The 20,848-nt window shown below is 36.9% G+C and overlaps 3 protein-coding genes across 5 annotated transcripts; 1 reads left to right on the top strand and 2 right to left on the bottom strand.

Moving 5' to 3' along the window:
- Nucleotides 1-12,592: 12,592 nt before the first annotated feature.
- LOC149384598 (uncharacterized) lies at nucleotides 12,593-13,714 on the top strand. The gene has a single exon (XM_089625062.1). The coding sequence runs from the start codon at nucleotides 12,908-12,910 to the stop codon at nucleotides 13,310-13,312; it is 405 nt and encodes a 134-aa protein (XP_089481188.1). The 5' UTR covers nucleotides 12,593-12,907; the 3' UTR covers nucleotides 13,313-13,714.
- A 513-nt stretch (nucleotides 13,715-14,227) lies between these two features.
- On the bottom strand, nucleotides 14,228-15,565 carry LOC149384597 (Pollen Ole e 1 allergen and extensin family protein). The gene is made up of 2 exons (XM_089625743.1): nucleotides 14,905-15,565; nucleotides 14,228-14,840 (listed from the first exon to the last, which is right to left on the bottom strand). The coding sequence occupies exons 1-2, from the start codon at nucleotides 15,053-15,055 to the stop codon at nucleotides 14,494-14,496; spliced, it is 498 nt and encodes a 165-aa protein (XP_089481869.1). The 5' UTR covers nucleotides 15,056-15,565; the 3' UTR covers nucleotides 14,228-14,493.
- A 597-nt stretch (nucleotides 15,566-16,162) lies between these two features.
- Nucleotides 16,163-20,317, bottom strand: LOC149384596 (Hydrolase-like protein family). 3 transcript variants are annotated; one of them, XM_089625742.1, is made up of 12 exons: nucleotides 19,960-20,309; nucleotides 19,739-19,889; nucleotides 19,602-19,669; nucleotides 19,207-19,277; nucleotides 18,851-19,078; nucleotides 18,101-18,264; nucleotides 17,907-17,962; nucleotides 17,739-17,791; nucleotides 16,972-17,140; nucleotides 16,797-16,894; nucleotides 16,607-16,711; nucleotides 16,163-16,384 (listed from the first exon to the last, which is right to left on the bottom strand). In XM_089625742.1, exons 1-11 carry the CDS (start codon nucleotides 20,099-20,101, stop codon nucleotides 16,607-16,609), a joined length of 1,305 nt encoding a protein of 434 aa, XP_089481868.1. In that variant the 5' UTR covers nucleotides 20,102-20,309; the 3' UTR covers nucleotides 16,163-16,384. The 3 variants fall into 3 exon arrangements, 2 of the variants coding, with proteins under 2 accessions (XP_089481868.1, XP_089481867.1); XM_089625741.1 differs by having other exon boundaries at nucleotides 19,602-19,889; nucleotides 19,960-20,311; XR_016301286.1 differs by lacking the exon at nucleotides 16,163-16,384 and having other exon boundaries at nucleotides 16,613-16,711; nucleotides 16,997-17,140; nucleotides 19,960-20,317.
- Nucleotides 20,318-20,848: the final 531 nt, after the last annotated feature.

Here is a 20,848-nt window from a genome sequence, read left to right as displayed (position 1 = left end):
GATGGCTATGAATAAATTGGTTCATGGTAACTTATCTTCTCTGGTCAAAGTGGGAGATTGTTAGGAATATTGCCCACTAGAAAATGATGATTACTAAATAAGATAAGAAGTTACTTTATTAGCATCATATGATTAGTTGGTTGAGGTTTGATAACATTCAGAATCAATAACAACTATCATCCATAATCTCCGTATCAAACTGAATCGCATGCTGGGCATCCGAGATCCGGCAGTGAACTAAAACTTGGTCGATGACTGATATGTGCCTGGAAATATTTATCTAATGTCATATATGTGGAACACAAGTGAAGGTTGATCACTTAGTGGGAGCATTCTGCACTTGTGGTAAGTGTACGGCCCGGACAGACCTTGCATGTAGATGTGTCGTTTAAGGACCGTTACGACACACTGGCCAGGGTCACAAATGATGGTCACAGTGACGCTTGATCTTAATCCTGAAGTGATCATGGACTTCTAGGTCATGTTACCGGGTTCTTTGATTCATCACGTTAAGGGTCAATGAAGGTTGAATAAATGGATGTTTTGGGAACTCGGGACATGATTGTAGAAGAAAGTGTTTTACAGATACGGAATCCAGCCTTCCTGAAAGAAGGTTAATGTTCTCTCACCTAAGGGTTGACTCCATAATCGATTGATTGTGCACACTTCCGAAGTTGGCTTGCGTTCACTTGAATCTTTCGCTGGGGCAACAACGATGCTTAGGGCTTATATGTAACGAGAAAGGTATAACGAACAAATTAACCTATCTCGATACGGGCAGAACCTGGAGGGTTATGATCACGTACTGACTAAATATGTGGACACTCTCCTTTGTGGCCGTGTGCTTGCTTCTCCTTCCTCCCCTCGGAATTGCTTAAATTCCATTCTTAGAAATAAGAGAGAAAGATCATAAACACCCCGTTTCCAGATCTAGTGAGAGATATAACGAAGCCCACTCTTTTGTCTTATCTTCCTCGGAGATTACGTTTCGGAAGACTTTAGTGTCATCACATCGAGTCCTTGAATGAGGAGTTCCAGATCTGATCGTGTGGAGGCTTGTACGTTCAAGTCGAATACGGATTGTGAAAGCTTTCAGTTCGTGAACCTAAAACTGTAAGTTTTCTTAAACTCGTCTTTTATATGATATGGTTGCTTGATGAAGTTTCTTATGATTAATTAATTAATTAATCTAGATTTTGTTTAATAACCATGTTAATAATTAGCTCTTGTTAGCGTAATTATTCTTTTCCGTATTTTAATTGGTTATTTAAGGTGTATTAATCACCAACATATATTTCTTAGTTTTTTTTTCTGTATTATGTCTAGTGAAAAATAGCAACCGAGATATCATTAAAAAAAAAAGTTTGATTCAATCTAAAAAAGAATAAGAAGTTGAAATGGACACGAGCGAAATTATTTGTCATTATCATATGATAAACTTATTTTGTGTGTTTGGAAAAATGCCTTATTTTATACGTTCGTTTTAGGTCTCCTATTTTGTTAATTGTTTTAATCTTAAACGTATGTGATTAAACAGAGACGCAAGTGGGGTGCATGAGGTGAAGTCAACAAAGCCAACAAAGCCAAGGTCGAAGTCAACAAAGCCAAGGTCCAAACCAACAACACCATGGTCAAACTCAACAAAGTCAAGGTCAAACAAGACAAAGCCAACGTCAAACTCACCACAACCTAGCTCAGATTTTCAGGATAACGGCTACAAACTTCAGTGTTCCAAGCTTAAGTCACTGCCGTAATGTCACGTTAATATGAGTTTGTGATTTATATAGAGGAGTCCTAGATTTCAAACTAATCGGGGCCCAAGAAATGGCTTGGGACTTCAACCAAGATCGTTGTTCTAGAAGTGGAGTGAAGGGAATCTTTTTGAGAGTGAATTACATGAACAATTATTATGCGGTCTATGTACAATAGAAACAATGTAATCAGATCTTTGTTGTGGCCAAAGTAAGGTCTACGTCGTACGTAAATAACATTTAATATTTTGTTGTAATTTTGGTGGTCTATCTTGTGTTCAAAACTCATGTACGAAGTTCACTCAATGACATTGACTATCTGAAATCATAATATATATCCCATTACCCTTAATGTCATCAAAATACAACCAACAACTTCATTATAATACAATTACAATACCTATTTTTTTTAAATACCCCCTCATAGTAGATTACTTACTCAAACAGAATTATATACGAAACACTTGCAACTTCAATTTCTTGGTTTCACTTTCAATTTTGCCCCAATTATCATCGGTTTACAATTTCTTCGCAGCCATCGAACTCCTTTCCGTCCCGGATTCTTCTTCATACTTGTTTAACTTCCTTAGCAATCAAGGAATACCTGAATCGATCCCTTACACAGCTTAGGATCGACCTCCAAGAACCCACAACCGTTGAACTTACATTTCTCCAAAATAGGCAACGACGATGGGGTCAAGACGAACGAATGTAAAATAGAAAACAATAACATACATCGACAAATTCACCGTTAAAGGTGTAAGAGTTGGGGAGGAATCCAGGTAATTTATCCAAATTTTTAACTTGCAATTTTTCTAGCCTAGTCGAGTGGCATTGGCATGTCTTTTCTTTTCTTTTTTGTCCAACTAGTCGCTCACGAACTTTTGAGAGGCAATAATAAGGAAAGCATGATTATTGAAACACTTCTTCAGATTTGAAAAAAAAAAAAAAAAAAAAATAGTAAATACATATTCAACTTCAGATTGTCCCACCAACTTGGCAGCTATTTAAAGGAAGTTTCGCATTCTGCTCTCTCTCCAAAAAGCTTTCTTCATTATAATATTTCATCTCTATCAAATTGAAATGTACACATCTTCAACATGCCAAACCCTATCTCAACATGGCTGTGTAATACAGATATACGTACATATATATACATCCATACATATATTTGAGGTCGCTTAAACCATGTGGCCGTAGTTGGCTCCGTCCTTATATACATACATATACATGTACATTTTTTTTCACCTTTTGCAATTTTGTTACTCTAAAAATTTATAAAGCTATCTCCCTGAACTTTTTTTCACATATTAGCCTCTTGAACAGTTTATATATATATATATATATATATATATATATATATATATATGGTTTTGGGGTGGCAACATTCTCATGTTAAAAAAAAAAAAAAAAAAAAGTTAAACACTCGGCTTGACAGATATAATCGAATAATCAAATAAGAAAAAGCAAATGAATTCCATTTATCTAAAAGCAACTTGGTCTTGAATCATAATATATAATATAAATAATGCCACAGGATGGCAACATTTTTAATTACGAAGTCTTTCCAACCACATTTTGTACATATCCTTAATTTAAAGGCTATATATTAATCAAATAACCAAGGCAATAATTTAAGTAGAGTGCTTCTTGTAATCGAAGAGAGTGGAAGCAGTCACGCATGTATAAACTTGAATGGTGTAGTATATATTGTTCGCAAAGGTATAATCATAATATACAAAATGGTACTGACACATATAAATTCTATGTCAACCTATATGAATTTGCAATAAAAAGTGTAAACAATTGAAAATTTGGGAAACGGACATGAATACCTTCTTCAATGTATTTATATATATATATATATATATATATATATATACATATATATATATATATAAATAAATGTGAACATTGATATTTATTCCTTCTAAAAAATAATTGTATTTGTTTATCGTCATAAAAAAATATTAGTTTTGAATTTTTTTAATATATTAATAGAAAGCATTTGGTTTAATATTATTCACTCCACTTCCCTTGAAAATTACATTTGTTTTTGTTGTCGGTCGTTCTCAGAAAATCTGAAACATTAAATTCAGCGCGATCCGCGTTGAATTCCGAATCTAAGGTCCAACAGGTCGGGCCACTAAAAAGTCCATCAAAACCTAAAAAGAGCCAGGGCTCATTTGAAACGGATCCAACATCTGAGCTCGAACCCATCCTCGAAGAAGAGCACACACACGCGACGCGCGAGAGGCTTGGCGAGTCACGCCTCCCCCTCAGCGCGTCGTGCCAATGTGTCGAGGACCGATCATCGTGTGCTTCCACCGCCGTGACGCGCGCTCACTTGCGCGTCGTGTCGAATAGCTGGCGCGACGCGCGCACTGCTCCTTGCACCCGCGCTCACCTATATTTGTTCTAGTGAACGCATTCGATCTAGAGGAGCGACAACTCGTGACTTTCGAGTTTTTCTCATTTGCCTCGGGTGCGGCCACTTGATCCGGTCTAGGGTCGAACCACCTGAAGCATTAAATAATTTTTCATTTTCGTGCGACAATATTTTCACTCCCTTGCAACTAAACATAAACAGCTTATATAAAACGAGATGCTCTTTTATCTCAGCAGGAAGAACCGTAATGACCTCTATCTTTTTTTTGTTATTCTTCTTCTTTTAGATAAACATATATTTTATTTACTACAAAGAGACTTTCATTGCATTGGAAAAGTAAGTGCATTTCCAAGTAAAAGGAACGAAAATTCTACTTTGTCCACATTTAATAATTCGGAAAAGGATTTTTCCAAATGGGGGTTGTTCCGTTCATATTAATCCATTTTTATTATATCAAATTTATTGTGATTCCTTTACTAAAAGAAATTCCACATTCATAACACAAGAGTTTGCTTTTTTACTTTATGTCTTCCAAACTAAAAGTAATAGGGACAACAAGAACCCACAATGTTCCATTTTTGTTGAAAAGAAATAAACAAAAGTCCAATTAATTATAAGAAAAAAAAAATGAAAAGAAAATAACCAACAAGTCCACTTTGACCTGAAAAGATGGCTTTGAAAAAAAAAAAAAAAAAAAGGGTTCAAGCATTAAATCCATTCACAAGTATAGTGCTTTATGGATCAATTTCATTTAAAGTGCTTTGCATTTAAAAGAGGATTAATTGTTATTGACATAATATATTGTGTTATATTTGCAATTGATCATGCGAAACACTTGCTAGACGAGGCGATATAGCTCGCTGGAGGAATCTGATAGTTGTAATTTTTTTTCGATGTTTTGAACACACGGCTAAAGAACTAGTCAAAATGACACCCCTACTTTAAAATTATAGCCAAACTATTAACATATTTAGGAAAATAGCCAATTTATCATGACAACATTCCAATATTCCAATTATACCCTTAGGTTAATATTATTAACTATCATAATAAATAATATCATCTATAACAAAAAAATTAGTAAATCTAATTAACAATAACAAAAACTATATTAAATCTTATTTGTCGTAACAAGAATAATAGTAAATCTTATTTACCGTAACAAGAACAATAGTAAATATTATTTACCGTAACAAGAAAACAATAAATTTTATTTACCGTAATAAGAACAACAGTAAATATTATTTACCGTAACAAGAACAAAAGTAAATTTTATTTACTGTAATATTTTGTCGTTAATCTACAGGAAAAGTATCAGAGATGAGCACTAGTTAATCTAACAGTAAATACGATTTACTAATTATTTCCGTGAACAATCGAGGACTAATAATCCGACAGTAAATCATATTAACCATTGAGTAAATCATTCGTTTCTATGGTAAATATGTCTAGTTAATCTAACAGTAAATACGATTTACTAATTATTTTAGTGAACAATCGATGACTAAAAATCCGACAGTAAATCATATTAACCATTGAGTAAATCATTCGTTTCTATGGTAAATATAACAGTAAATCCGATTTACTGTTATATCGATCTTCTCTTTATATTGCTCATCTATTTCATTTTCACATCAGAGATGAATACTAGTTAATCTAGCAGTAAATACGATTAACCATAACATTTTCTAGTTAATCTAACACGAAAAGTATCAAATATAAGGTCTAGTTAATCTAACAGTAAATACGATTTACTAATTATTTCCGTGAACAATCGAAGATAGTGAATCCGACAGTAAATCATATTAACCATTGAATAAAGATCTGCGCATTCCATGAGTTGGCAATGGCATATTACTATATCTTTTTGCATCTTATAATACTAGAGGCCACGAAATCCTGTGTTTATAGTATAACATTTCAAAATTACAACCAACTTGGAAAAATAAATAAACAAAGTAAATAAAACCACGTAAAATAAAAAACAATTGGGAACATCTCAGGAAATACTTAACTTTGCACACGATCAATGATCACAAACAAAAAAACAACACCACTGAACCAAAAAAAAAAAAAAAAACAAAACAAAACAAAAGCACAATTAATAAACATGAATACATTAGAAGAAGAAGAAGAGGTAAATATAACACTACATATTTTAACAGTAAATATAATTGTGGCTGCGATTGCGAATGCCTCTGATGATTCACCTCGCTATAGTTGTTCCTTTCCTGCAATTGCCTACCACCAATCTTATCTGCAACGATAAATGGAAACAAAATCACAATCCAATTCCTTGCAATAATTTGATTCTAAAGTACTTTTTTTTTACCTTCAGGCTCTTTCTAGCTTTTTCTCTTATCTCTCCACCGAGCCGGTTAATAGTTTGGCTTTATCTTCTTCCTCTTCCTCGTCGGAATTGATTTCCTCGATGATTGGGCCACGAGATCGCGAAGGTCTAGGCTCCGGGGCTTCTTGGTGTCCGATGAACCCAGACGGGACGGCGTTCACGAAAGGACTTCCCATCGGGCCGAAGAAGCCCGAGCCTCCAAACTTGCTTTCGCCGATCATCGGACGAGCGAAGAAAGGGTCGCCGAACAGATTTCCGCCGCTGAACGGCGAGGAAGAGAACGAAGATTTCACGATGCCGTAAACCTAACCGCCGCGAATTCGTTGGAGCTCGATCTGATCGCCTTCAGCAAGCCGATCTCCGCCGATTCGGAAGCGCCTCCGATCTGTGCGTGTTCTTCGATCTCCATGGCTTGGTCCAATTTGACGAAGGGAAGGCGACGAAGGATTGAAGGAGAGAAATGGCGATCGAATCGAAGAACTCCCCGGAGCCTCTCCTCCTCCGCAGCCCCTCGCCTCCGCCGCAGAACTCGCCGTCGCAGATCCTCCGGAGGTTCGACCGCGTCCGCGAGCTGGAGATGGAGCTTACCTCCGGCGACCTGAGGCTCGAGAAAGGCGCGGTGGTGCGGTGGCGAGCCGAGTTCGGGAGGAGCCTCAGGATCAGCTGCGCGATCCTAGGGTTTCCAAGAGCCGGTTCTTGAGCGTCCATGGAAGCTTATCTAGTCTTGTGAATTAGGGAAAAGGGCATTTTAGGTACATTATTTTGTTTTGGCTAATTTCTTAACAAAAAACAAACGTTGGCTATTATTTTAAAAGGCCCCTCATTAAATGGCTCAAATTTCAATTAAAACTTTAAAATAATAAGTTTCAGTAGCTTTACGAAGTTTTGAACTCAGATTTCAAATGTTACATTATATTTTCTAAATTTAGTTAAAACTTAAAAAATTTCAAAATATTTTCGAAGTTTTACACTATATTTTCTAAGTTTAGTTAAAATTTTATAAAATTTATATATGTATTCAAAGTTTTAAATATATATTGTTGAACTTTTGTATCAATTTTTTCGAATTTTTGATTAACAATTGAAACGACTCCAAAAGAGTTGTTGATGCCTATAAATAAAATATAAAAAAAATACTATCGAACATCAACTCTTAATGGTTACCGGTACTGGTAGAAAGCAATTAACTATAACGATGAGAGGTACAATCACTCAAACTTGCATACTCTTTCTTGAGTAGTTGTCTCCTCCAATTATCAATGAATTGAAATTTAAGCTATGTACCCTTTCTCTCTTCCACATGATTCTCTTCCGCATATCGTTTCAGCAAAATAAATGCAAACACACACTATGATCAAGTTTCTTCTAGTATGGTGCCTGTAACATAAATTAAATTCGATCATATATCACAAAATCTCGTAAGTGAAAACAAAAGGATACTTAAATGACGTTATTTAGCCGGAAGTGGTGGAAAAGATACACAACCACGACTGTTGATCAACTCCAAATATCACTCGATAATTCTTCCAAAATATGTTGATTCGATAGATTCCGAATATCGGATTAAGGGCATCTCGAACAAGTTGATTCACAAATAATATCGAAAACTAGGATAATGGGAGAAACCAACAAGATTTATTTCTGGTTTTCAATTTAGTGCCAAACACAAAACAAGTCACTAAGATTTATAGTACATAATAGTACATAATGAGACCTTTCACAACCCAAAAATGACGAAATTAATAGTAATTGAAAGTTACTTAACACGCCGAAACAAAAACGAAACAAAAAAATTGAAAAATAAAAAACGGATAGATAACAAAACGGTTGTTTTGAGGTCCTAATTGTCCGAATTTGACTTAAATCACCCAGTCCTAGTGGCACTATGTCCTCTTTATTGTGCCCTTTCCAATAAAGAAATAACACTAATTTTACATCTATTTCCGTTACGGTAACCCCAAGACTCCATAAACTGTAATCCAGTTTGCCATGCATCATTCTCCGCAGGTTTGAAAAAATTCATCCCCGAATTTGATGCATCTTCAAGTAGTGTGTAAGGAGGATGATCTTCTTAGTGAACTCTAAGAAATAAATACCTCAACGACGTCCTCCTTCAGGGTGTCATAGATTTCATTGATCACCATAGTAGCTTTTATCTTCTTCCTCATCGCTTTCATCGTATACTAGACTACTCCATGACTCAAAAATGATATCCACTTCATCGTCACTTTCATCGTAAATTGCATCACTAAATAGCTTAAGAAAATTTCTTCTTTTTTCCATTAAAGTTAAACATGTGTGATAGTTGAAGTGGGTTAACATCAGTGGGATCGGCGATGAGAAACATGATTCACTCTTCTGCTCTGATATCAACTAATGTAGCAGGAGATGTGGAAAGGATACACAACCACGATTGTTGATTCGCTCACGAATGCCAGTCGATGATTCTTCCGAAACTTGTTGATTCGATAGATTACGAATACTAGATTAAGGGTATCTCGAACTCGTTGATTCACAAAGAATACCATAAACAATAAAAATGGGAGAAACCAACAAGGTTTATTTGTGATTTTTAATTTACCAAGATTTACAGTATTGAGACCTTTCACAACTCAAAAAAGGAAATGAAAGCTATTTAACACACAGAATTAAACACACACAAAAAAGGACATAACATAAAATGGTCGTTTTGAGGACCTAATCATCCAAATTTGGCTTAAATCACCCTACTCCAACGACACTTTGTACTCTTTATTGTGCTGTTTCAAATAAAAGAAAACATGAATTCTACGTCCATTTCCATAACGACAATCCCAAATTTTCATAAATTATAATCCAGTTTGCCATCCATCATAACGCCGCCCATTCAAAAGGGTAATGTCATAGTAATAACTTATTTTGACTACCGGAAAATTTGAGTATAACATCATAGTAATAACTTATTTCAACTACTTGAGTCTTAGAAATGTGATGTACATGCTTCTGCTTTTAACTTATGAAGCATGCAATTCTCTATTAATTATATTTCTTTGAGAATACATACATACACAAGCTATTAAGTTTGGACATTACCTTTTAGTATAATTTATGGTACAACTAGTTGTTAAGCCATTTTTTGGATTTAATATTTGTGGACATGTAGTGTGCTTGGGTTTGTCACGTGCCAAGTCTTGGATAGGCCAGAAATCACCCTTCAAGATTCCAAAAGAATGGAGGATGTTTAAGACAATGCACAAGCATCCAAAAGCGGGCAACCACTGTTTAGCTTAGTTTGCTTTGATCTTCAGAGGAATTTCGAGTCGTGTAATGGGAGAAGAATCCAAAAAAGATTTGAGTGTGGTGATGATAGCTCTTCACTCAACTTCACGCCGGAAGTGAGTTCACTATTCTTTCGACTCCACACCGTGCGTGAGTTCCCTCTTTGCTCAACTCCACGCCAAGAGTGAGTTCGCTTTTCTCTCAACTCGACGCCAAAGGGAGTTCGTCGCCATGGTTTCTTAAGAAAAGAGAAAACGTGAATCCTGTGGTGGAATATTCCTCTTATTAAGTGAAGAACATGAGAATCGGTTTATCAAGCTCTTGGATACATTTGGAGAGGGAATAAAATTTGGCTTGGTTAACCTTGGTTTGTGAGAGGTTCAAGTTGTGCACCACTCAAAGTATACTTCACCCGACGCCAGGGAAGTTGGGCCAAAGTCGAGTTTAGTCTTCCTCCCCGACCACATGCGGTCCAATCAGATAATCTCTAACGATTTGAAGACAACACAAAGTCTGATCCCTCGTGATCCAGACGAGCAAAACAAAAAGCTCAAAGTCATACCACTGGCGATCCAGACAAGCATAGCTCCAAAAAGCTCGAAGTCAGATCTCTTGCGATACAGACGAGCGCGGCTTCGAAAAGCTCAAAGTCAGACCCTTCGCAGTCTGTACGAGCGCACACTAAGAACACTAATAAAAAATACAAAAGAAAAGACTCCCCTAGAGCAATTACATTTTTCGCACGACAAGTCGCACGAGAAATTGGCGCTATCCACATATACCAGCAGGTCTCGAGTTCAAATCTTGGTGGACGCATTTATTTTGCAATCATCAAAATAAATCGAGGAGAAAACAAGGCCCACCTCAGCCTTCTTGCCTGGGCCCAAACCTCTAGCCCACACATCAACCTGCCAAGAGCTTCCACGCACACTCTCCACCTCGCGCACGCGCCCACCAACTCTCGGAGGTCTTCCCGCGCGCGTGATGGCCACGCGCAAGCATATTCTCGCCAATTTTGGGCTTCCTCGCCCAATGTGGGCCCATTTACTCCCGCCAAATCATTTTTTTTCCGCCTGGGAAGTATTTCTACCTGCCCAGCCTTCAAATCTACTTGCCCAAGAGCACTTTTCATCAATTTTTCAAGCCAAACTTGGCTAGGCCCCATAAAACAACTCAAAACCCCCCAACACACCCCCAAAACACTATAAATACTCCTTTCACACCACCATTTTCTCTCAAGAAAATAAAAATCTAAGCAAACCCATGCCAAATTTATATCATTTTTCTCTCTTGATTTTTTCTAACAAACATATTTGAGATTAAAAAAAACAAAGAGAAAACAACTCCACTCACACAATAAAAACACAAAAAAGAGAAATAATCTACTTCCATTCTCTCTAGAATGGGAGAAAAAATATTTACTCTATCAAAAACGCTTTATCTCACAAACCAAGGTTGACAAAGCCAAATTATATAATTCCCTCTCTAAATTAATTTGACAAAGAGCTTGAGAAATCGATTCTCATGTTCTTCACTTAATAAGAGGAATATTTCACCATACGTTTCACATTTTTTCTTTTCTTAGGAAATCACAGTGACAAACTCACTCACGACGTGGAGTCGAGAGACGATCAAGCTTACTCCCGGCGTGGAATCGAGAGAAGAGCGAACTCACTCTCGGCGTCCAGTTGAGCAAAGAGCGAACTCACTTCCGCTGTGGAGTCGAAAGAAGAGTGAACTCACTTCCGGCATGAAGTTGAGCGAAGAGCTATCACCATTACACTCAAATCCTTTTTGGATTCTTCTCCCATTACACGACTTGAAATTCTTTTGAAACTTGGATGCTTTAGACCTTGTGCTAAACTTCCTCTTATCTTTTGGAATATCGAAAATTGATTTTGGGTCCATCCAAGACTAGGCACGTGACAAACCTAAGCGTACTACGTGTCCACAAATGTTAAATCCATAAAACGGCTTAACACTAATCTCGATTAATTTCATCTCAGAAAGGATATATTCTAGGCCAGATTAACATTCTTGTAATTTATTCGGCTGCAAAAAGGAATCGATTCCAAATCACCCATATATTCCCACAAAATAAATAAACGTTTTCACATGCTAATGCTATGGTGTAAAATCAAGGCTTTCACGTAGCTTTCTAATGATATGTTATGAGTTGAGGCACACTATAATTTGTAGTGCCTTTGAAAGAAAGGCGATGTATGCATGCATGCATGCATGATATAAAAAAATCGCACTTTATAACCCTATTTCCACGCTTTCCTATATGTACACCAACTAATTAATCTCTTTTCCTTCATATCTTCTCCATAATTTTTCTTTTTTCCTTTTTCCTTTTTCCTTTTTCCTTTTTCGAGTATAAATAAAGTTATTATTGGGGAAATGTATTCATGAAAAGAAAAGGACCTTAGCTCAAATGAATGCACAAAAAACATATACAAGTAATGCTTTTATCTTTCTAAAGCAAACCAAAGTTTTTATTTTTTTATTTATTTAGCTTTCACTTTTGAGGCCATTGGAAATGCGCACAAAGGAACTTAATTTCTTGTGTATGTATACTTATTTGGAATTGGAACACGCTTTAGGATGATATAAATCCCTTTACCTTTATCTTTATCTTTATCTTTATGCTCTCAAAATCAAATCATGTTTGAGAGTGAGACTGTGCAAAGCTACCTAGCTGGAAATGGGACCCACTTCTGAAGACGAGAATTTTATAATGTCGTGAACAAAAAGCTCGCCTTCAGCTTTTTCACGCCACCTAATTAGTTGTCTCGCGGATTTCTTAAATCACCTTTTCTCTCTCTTTTTCTCATTTCATTCATAGAAAAAGAGACACTTTTCAATCTCTTATATGTATACATACATATATATACATACATACATATATATATATATATATATATATATCACAGCCATTCCCACACCTCCTCTTCTCAAATGGTTCTCTTCTTTTAATTAGTTCCCCCATCAAATAATCTCATGCATACAGTGTGATATTGGCATCTCAATTGGTCGTGATCATATAATTTTTTTTTTTTTTTGAATAAAAGTCCCCCTCTAAGCCTCTGCATCATTCCTAGTCGTCAAATACTTACAATACTATATACGTATAACGTATAGGGATTAATTATATATATGGGTGGTACAAGTGAAGATGATGATGGGTGCAAGAACGTGGGTGGAATCAAGCTGTTCGGAGCGATGATAATGTCAGCGGAGGAATTCAGGAAGAAGAAGAAGAAGAAGGATGGGATGGAAGAAGAAGAAGAGGAGATGATAGCGTGCCCACGATGCAAGAGCATGGAGACCAAGTTCTGCTACTTCAACAACTACAACGTGAATCAGCCGCGTCACTTCTGCAAGGCCTGCCACCGCTATTGGACCGCGGGTGGGGCCCTCCGTAATGTCCCCGTTGGTGCCGGCCGCCGTAAATCCAAGCCTCCTCCCTACCACCTCCATGAATGGCACACCCCCGCCCCCGCCCCTCACCCCTTCAAGCGCCGCCGACCCACTTCTTCCGATACACTCACCTGTGCCTGATCCATTATACCCACACATATTACATGTATTATAGGGAGGGATTTCCATCTCTTCTAACTTCCAACTGTTGTACGAAGAGTCCAATCTACGACCTCAAATTCGGTCATGGATTATAGGGACGGGTGTTAATTATATATCGTTCCAATTGTGACTCGAATCCACCACTTCAAAAAGTTCATCCAATCAAATACTTGATCAAAAAGAATTGATTATATATATATAGTTTGTAAATTATATTTTGTGTGAAATTAATTGGTGTTGATTTGTTAATATTAATCTGGGGTTTGATTCGAGGGTCTTTTGTTTGTTTTACTATGTATTGATTTTCAATTGCCTTGTTTTATTTATTTTATATTGTGTACTACTTATATAGTTAATTCAAATCGTGGAAATTCGTTTTAATTAATATACCTTGATGGATAATATATATTTGCTTATATATAGCGTAGACTTCTTCAACTTGTAAATTATATATATGCGTGTATATATCAAAAGTTGTTATTGCCGGCCAAAGTAGCGTTGACTTGGTCCTTGATGACCTATTGAAACCCTATCAGATAGCCACGAAGAAAAAGGAAGTCACGTTTTGGCTATTTATATGTTACCGCCTAATCTAAAAAAAAATTACTATATAACTAAACAAGGTTTTTTGTTCGTTTGATTGTATGGAAAGGACTAACCACAACCATTGGATCGTTGTAAAATTGCTGTTGCTAGTGAAACAATTAATCCTCTACACACTTGCTTAATATTTTTGTTCTCTTGGATTAATATTTTTAAAAGATGGGAGAGAGAGAGAGAGAGAGAGAGAGAGAGAGAGAGAGAGAGAGAGAGAAGGTGAAATGTATCAACGTATTAAACTAGCTAGTTAGAAACTGGAGGTTGAATCTTCACTTTCTCCATTTTCTTAGCCCGTGTACAAGTATGTAACAGATAATAATAGTTAAGATGAAGCTGAATCAAAAGCTTACTTTACGTATCTTGAATCCATCAAATATATAAGGTCATGAGATGAGATGAGAATAATTGGATTTCGCGCACATATATATATATATATAAGCCTCGGAAGATTGAACATTTGGTTTACAAAAGAGCAAAGGAGTAAGCGAGGAATGAAATAATTAAGGGAGAAAAATAAAAGTTAGAGGATAGAAATGAGCATTGAAGATGGAGAGAGATGGTTAGGCGGGGTGGCCGTCGGCGGCGATGCCAAGGTCGCGGAGGACTTGAGGGCAGTCGGGGAGGGGGTTGGCGGCCAGGAAGCCGAGGGGGTTGGCCTGGCGGACAGGGGTGGCCATGCCATTGTTGAAGGTGAGGCTCACCCTCGCGCTCGCCTTGCTGAACGGCTCCTTGGAGATCTGGGAGCACTCGGGAAGGCTGCTCTTCACCAGGCTCACCTCGCAGATCTCGTCTTCGTGGTCCCCTTCCACCGCTATCTTGTATGTCCCGCTCCCGTCCGTGCTCGCCTCCTCCTCGTACGTCACGCTCCCCCCTTCCGTCTCCCTGCACTCCAGCCTCACCAAAGCATCTGCACCCCAATCCAATCATCAATTATACATATGCCTCACCTTCCATTCAATTCATATACATACCTTTCACGTAGGAGCTGACGCGCGTGATGAACTGGGTGTGGCACGTGTCGCAGTACACCTTCCCCTCAACCGACAGCCGAGGGGCCGCCGAATGGGCCACCCCCACCACCCACAACATCAACATTGCCACCGCCATCGCTGCTTTTCCCATTTTCTTTTCTACTTTACAAATTCGATCACGGCTTGTTTTTCTCTCTATCAATTTATAGGAGGAGGAAGCTCATGTATCTGTAGCGCCAACAAGATACGTTTGTTGTATATATAAAGAGGAGAGCGTTTGGCTTTTTTTATGGGGATTCGTTGTGCGTTCAATCGGAGGTTATTTTTGTGGGATGCTCCTTTGTTTTCCTATTTTTAGATGTGGCTCATAATGTCTCTCACTTCCTTGATTTTCTACTCCACCACTCTTCCTTGATTTTAGTCATATCATACGAATACCAATGGCTATCCATAATTATGTTGTTCATGTACTTATATTTTTTGTAACGGAAATAATAGTAAAATTCAATCCTCTTTTTTACCAAGCATGCAACGAACTAATATATTCATTATAATGTCAGAGAACTTCGCATAACCCCTTTTTGGCGAATTTATTTTTATTCACATTAATACATTATAAGTTTTCCACTGAATTATTATCACAGGATGAGCCAGCTATATTCTGTTCATGATCATATGTGCGATTGGCTAGTGCACCCTTTATTTTAAGGGTTTGTTCAAGTTTTGATAATTAGTCTAATTGATTTTACAAGGTTTTCTTTATTTTGTAATTTTAATATATTTTACAAAATTCAGTCAAACTCGGATAGCACACAAGAGGTTAATGGAGAACAAGAGATCCGATTCCTCGGCAAGATGTTAAATTAATTGTGCAGCTATAGCCTTGTCAATTATACTTTATTTTTGTTATTTTTTTTTTCTTATATAATAAGACAAATATAAGTTCAAGAAATTCAAAGTAATTGTATTCAGCCTAAAAGAGCTTTTTTTTTCATTAAGAAAATAACCAATTTAAAGTTTGATATTATTAAATAACCAACGTTTGGTAAATCTTAGATAAATAGTCATTTTCATGTATTTACAATCGTAAATCTTAAATAAATAGTCACCTTCATATTAGACACGCCATTATTTACGGCTATTTACCTAAGATTTATCAAACGTTGGCTATTTACAAAGTCAAACGTTTAAATTTGCTATTTTCCTAATTTTCTATTTTTTTATTTATATATTATCACCACAAAAAATGTCCTTCAAGTAAAATTAAGAAATCTATTCATTTCTCAAATCATTATTTGTACTACTATTTGTGCCATTAGTAAATGCTTTCATTTCGTCATTGATAAAATTGTAGCTGGAATTGAATAATTTTGTCCACTACAACACATTTGCCAGAAAATATAGCACCATTAACTGGAAAGGAAAATAAGCTTATTTGGACAGACGTTTCGTGTGATGATCTTGGGCCGCGCTCCTCACCCTGAAATTTTTAAAACATAATGTATCCATCAATTCTATAAAGTTTCGATAAAGTATTCTTTAATCAGCATCATCAGTAAGATTTGGAAGAAAAACAAAAAGAACGGTAAAAATCCTAACTGCATTCATGAAGTGCTAAATATTCCCGTATGTTCTGTTTTTTAAGAAAAGAAAAAAAAAATTCTCAAGTTAAGAACAAGCCTTCTTTAAAGAAGATCTATACCTACAAGCTGGCAGTGAAGAATTGAGTGGACTCTTGCTGCTTAAGGGTCTCTGCGACATGAGCAACCACTCCCACACCCGCATTGTGAAGCCATTCGTTCTTCACCTGAACGACAACGCCTTGAAAGATGAGCACAGAAAGAAAAGAAAAAGAAAAAGAACAGCTTGAATGGATTAGAATCAGCAAGTACATGAATGTTGTTATGGGCAAAAAAGGGCCACGTGGCTGAATGAAAGCTGACATCGACCTTTTTCCATCCCAATTGTTGCAGGCCGTGTATCATTTCCTCTGCGAACCAAATGCAAACATGAGAACTTAATTGCACAGTTGGTTCCAACACAGAATTATTTGAATTCGACTTTAACCTTCCATAATTTCATGATACTCTACTGTTTTTATGGTGTTGGGTTCTTTTTGGGCCGCCTCCTTTGCTTTAGCTGCTTCCGGAGGAAAGTGTGGGCCGTCAGAGGATACCGCCGGACAATAGTCAACGTCTACAACGTGCTTGTAACCATCCAGAGACCGCCGAGGTGGCTATATAAACCCATTATGTGAAGAAATGTTATTAATGACTGCACTATTTGGAATAACAAGTTTAAACAAAATACCTAGCTCGAAGAAGGACGAAATTAAATTCACATTCCATATATGTGCTCATGGCTAGAGTAGAAGTTGAACAACCATGGCAGTAAATAGTCTATATAAATATAGGCATAGCAGCTACCACAATGTATAATTATTCTAATATTTTTAGGTTATGACACGTTATTGAATTATTTACTTACATTAGTGCATCACCAATGCCAACAAACTTCATATCCAACCACATTGCCAAACTGAAGAATTTCATCATCTAAATAAGAGCCAAGATTCAAACTTTATGCTCCTCATCTCTCTAAGAGTACGTCCAATTCCATCTCAAATCACCCTATTACTTATAGTCACCCCACTAATACAATAAATTTCATAAAATAAGATAAAAATAAAAATAAAAAACAGAAACCATTGCAGAATAAAGTTACACCCACAACCGACTTTGATGAGTTTATTCTCCATTGAGTCAATTAATACGATCCAATTAATGGAAAACAGGACCACCGCAAGAAAGAGTTCAGCATAAAAAAATTCTCACCTTGACAAGTTCTGTTTCCCTCCTAATGGATGATGTTCGCCAACCCACCATATCTACATATCATGTTAAGAAAGTGAAAGGGCAGAGAAGAGAGCATATATAATAATGGGTTTTGTATAATAATAGATTAAAAAAAATCATGATAGCTATCTCACTGAAATTGGATACGGTCATAAGATACATTGGCATAAAGGATGCGAGATCTAAAAGCGCCTAAAGCAGAGCTGCAAAACATAGCACATAAAGCAAAAATAGAAGGGTAATAAATAAATATAAAAAATAAAAAATAAAAAAAGACCAAATGAAAGGCACAAAAAAGGATGACAAAATTCCATTAACTGTGAATAGCCTTATCCACTTACATAAACTTTCCGTCTTCACAATCGGAGGCCATTCTTAAGAGAAGAGGTGGTCTATCGGGTTTACCATCAGTGAGGAACAGTTGACTACCGGTTCGACCGACGAGAATTGGAGCAAGAGGTGCGGCGAGTTTTTCTAAGAGGGGCACTCCCAGTAAGAAAGGAAGCTGAACAACGAAAAACGACCACTTATCAAATAAATGCCGTGGATTGTGTAGCATTCAACGAGTGGTAGATTCTCCGTCGAATTCAAGTATCGTGAAATCAAGCAACGGATAATGTGAATCTCAAGATCACCAAAGTTGTGGAGCCTGATAAGAAGGTGACCATGATCGCTGTCCAGCTTTTTTATGATTTTTGTTGTTTAAGACAGCAATAATACATACTTTGATTCAAGAACAATGAATCAAGGAAAAGATTGTTGTTATACAGAATCTAACAGTGAAAAGGTTAAAGCACAAATGAACCCTTGACTTTTTTCATTCCAGCATGGCTAAATTAAAAGCATTTATGTTACTATTCACCAAGCCATCTTAGCCAATATCTTTAGGCAAGGCACCATGAAGCTGTCAACTCGTTTTGCCAGCAGTTTCTCGGTGAACCCGTTAAGGTCTGTGAACTTGCTTTCAAGCACTATTGCTTACGTTAGAATGAAAAAATAAAAGTAAAGTAATGTTCAACTTCTCCACTCAAAACATGAATGCAGAGAACCAGCTTAATGAGACCACTACCGTACTATCCTCGTGAACACACCTGCTTTTTTCCTCTAACACCGAGATGTGGCGTTGCCAGGGTTATGAAATTGATTGGATCAAGCCCAGCAATCATGCCACGTTTTGAGGAATTTACTTTATCACTTCCATTGTCGCAACTTGGAGAATAAAGAACAGCAAGTGCGTATCTGGTTATCAAGCCACCAAGAGAATGTGCTAAAAATGAAATCCTCTTCAGGCCTTCTGTCTTTTGCACGACCTGCAAAACCTGCTTATGATTGAACCCAAATATGACGTGACTGAGATAAGCTGTTCATCACAAGATCACAGATAAGCATAGAGAAATCGAATTACAAGTAGCATTTCTGCATATTTACAAAGATTTTCAATGCTCACCTCGTCAGCCAATCGCTTTCCCGCTCCATCTATTCCTGCAAAGGTTTTGGTATATGTGTTGCAGGAACTTGCTGCAAGAGAGTAAAACCTAAATCAACCTTGAGCAAAATCGTTATTTTTTTTGTGTTACTATTTATAATTACGCAATCAAATTAAACACGAAAACACAAACCACAAAGTGTTTACACCGACATCGTATTTAAATAATAAGCATCTCACACGAAATGTTCTTGTTCACTGCCGATCAAAAAGCCAAGAATGTCACAAATCTCTTGTTTATGAGACATCTTAACCAAGTCAGTCCTAATCTCCGTATCTTTCGAATCTAACTACTCATTCATAGACCATAACAGCAAGTGAATCAGTCAATACGAACTTGAAAAACACAGACACACCATATATCAAGAAGTTTCTGCCGAGACGCCTCTTTAACTCTGCTTCAACGTATGTCCAATCCTTTGGGCTACGGAAACCCCAATTAGTAAGTAGAAGCTTTCTGGAAACGATTTCATCGACTAAGCTCAGAATATACCTGGCCAATATGCCATGGACGAGGACAAGAAGATGATCTTGACCGTCATTTCTTCCGTTCGAGACACCTCTAGACGAACCGAAATTTCCTTCCGCGGCGATGGACATGGCGTGAGCTCTTAGGCCGTGGCTTCTCCAATTACACCTAAAGCCTGCCACGACTGAACAAAATCAAGACAGCACACGATTTATACACACACAGGAAATCAAATTCCGAATTACCAGAAGAGAAGCCCAAAGACGATGAAGAAGAAGACGACGACGAAGTCACACCGCCGTTCCTGCGACTGGCAGAGAATCTGAGGGAAGAAGATGAGGGTGAAGAGTAACAACAGCGCGCGTGAATCAAAGGCGGTGATGCCATTTGTCCTTGTCTCTGTATGTGTATATATATACAATATATGTTTGTGTATAGATGCAATAAATTCAAGTTCTAGAAGATTGAGAAGAAGGAGGATGAGGAGATTTGGAATGATGTGTCCATGCCTTTTGGATTTGGATTAGGATTTGGTTCAATTTCAACTGATGAACGCACCCACCACAACCATGACGAGACCACCCTGGTCATGCTCTGTTTTTTACTTCGCCTATTTTCAGGAAAAAAAAAAAAAAAAAAAAAAAAACTTTTTTTATTTATGTTGCCAATGAACACAAGACACGTGTATGTAGCAGTTTGGCAAGAAACAATAGAGATTGACATGTAGTCTGTCTTTCGATAATAAAAAATGTAGTCTGTCAGTATCTTATCGAAAGAAAACAGTAGTAATCTGGTGGCTGCCTCGACTTATCAATTTTCTTCCATCATTTCCCCCAAAATCCCCATTGCATCTTATTTTTTGCGTCCACAAAAATTGCATTTTAGGCTCTCCAATGAATGAGAGGACTTTTTAAATTTATACTCTCATTTTGAGAACTAATATGTAATATTAATAATTTTTTAAAGTTTGAGATTGAAGGTCTACTGAATGAGAGGACCTTTAAACTAAAGCTGAAAATTTGGATAACCGAAGTTAACCATTAACCAAAATTTTCGATCATAGGTTAACCTTTAACCTAAAAAAAATCAACTCAATTAATTGCAATTAACCGAATTAACCGTTGTGCATTAATT

Source organism: Urtica dioica, chromosome 9 (genome assembly GCF_054948205.1).
Source record: "Urtica dioica subsp. dioica isolate 48M chromosome 9, U.dioica_male_clone48M_v1_H2, whole genome shotgun sequence".
NCBI lineage: Eukaryota > Viridiplantae > Streptophyta > Magnoliopsida > Rosales > Urticaceae > Urtica > Urtica dioica.
This window is presented reverse-complemented; position numbering and strand designations above follow the sequence as displayed.

Coding starts and splice junctions, on each gene's coding strand:
- LOC149384598 (XM_089625062.1), top strand. CDS start 12,908: ATGGGTGGTACAAGTGAAGATGATGATGGGTGCAAGAACGTGGGTGGA.
- LOC149384597 (XM_089625743.1), bottom strand. CDS start 15,055: ATGGGAAAAGCAGCGATGGCGGTGGCAATGTTGATGTTGTGGGTGGTG. Junction 14,841..14,904: donor CGTCAGCTCCTACGTGAAAG/GTATGTATATGA, acceptor ATTGGGGTGCAG/ATGCTTTGGTGAGGCTGGAG.
- LOC149384596 (XM_089625741.1), bottom strand. CDS start 20,101: ATGGCATCACCGCCTTTGATTCACGCGCGCTGTTGTTACTCTTCACCC. Junction 17,963..18,100: donor TGTGAAGACGGAAAGTTTAT/GTAAGTGGATAA, acceptor TATGTTTTGCAG/CTCTGCTTTAGGCGCTTTTA. Junction 16,895..16,971: donor GTATCATGAAATTATGGAAG/GTTAAAGTCGAA, acceptor TTTGGTTCGCAG/AGGAAATGATACACGGCCTG.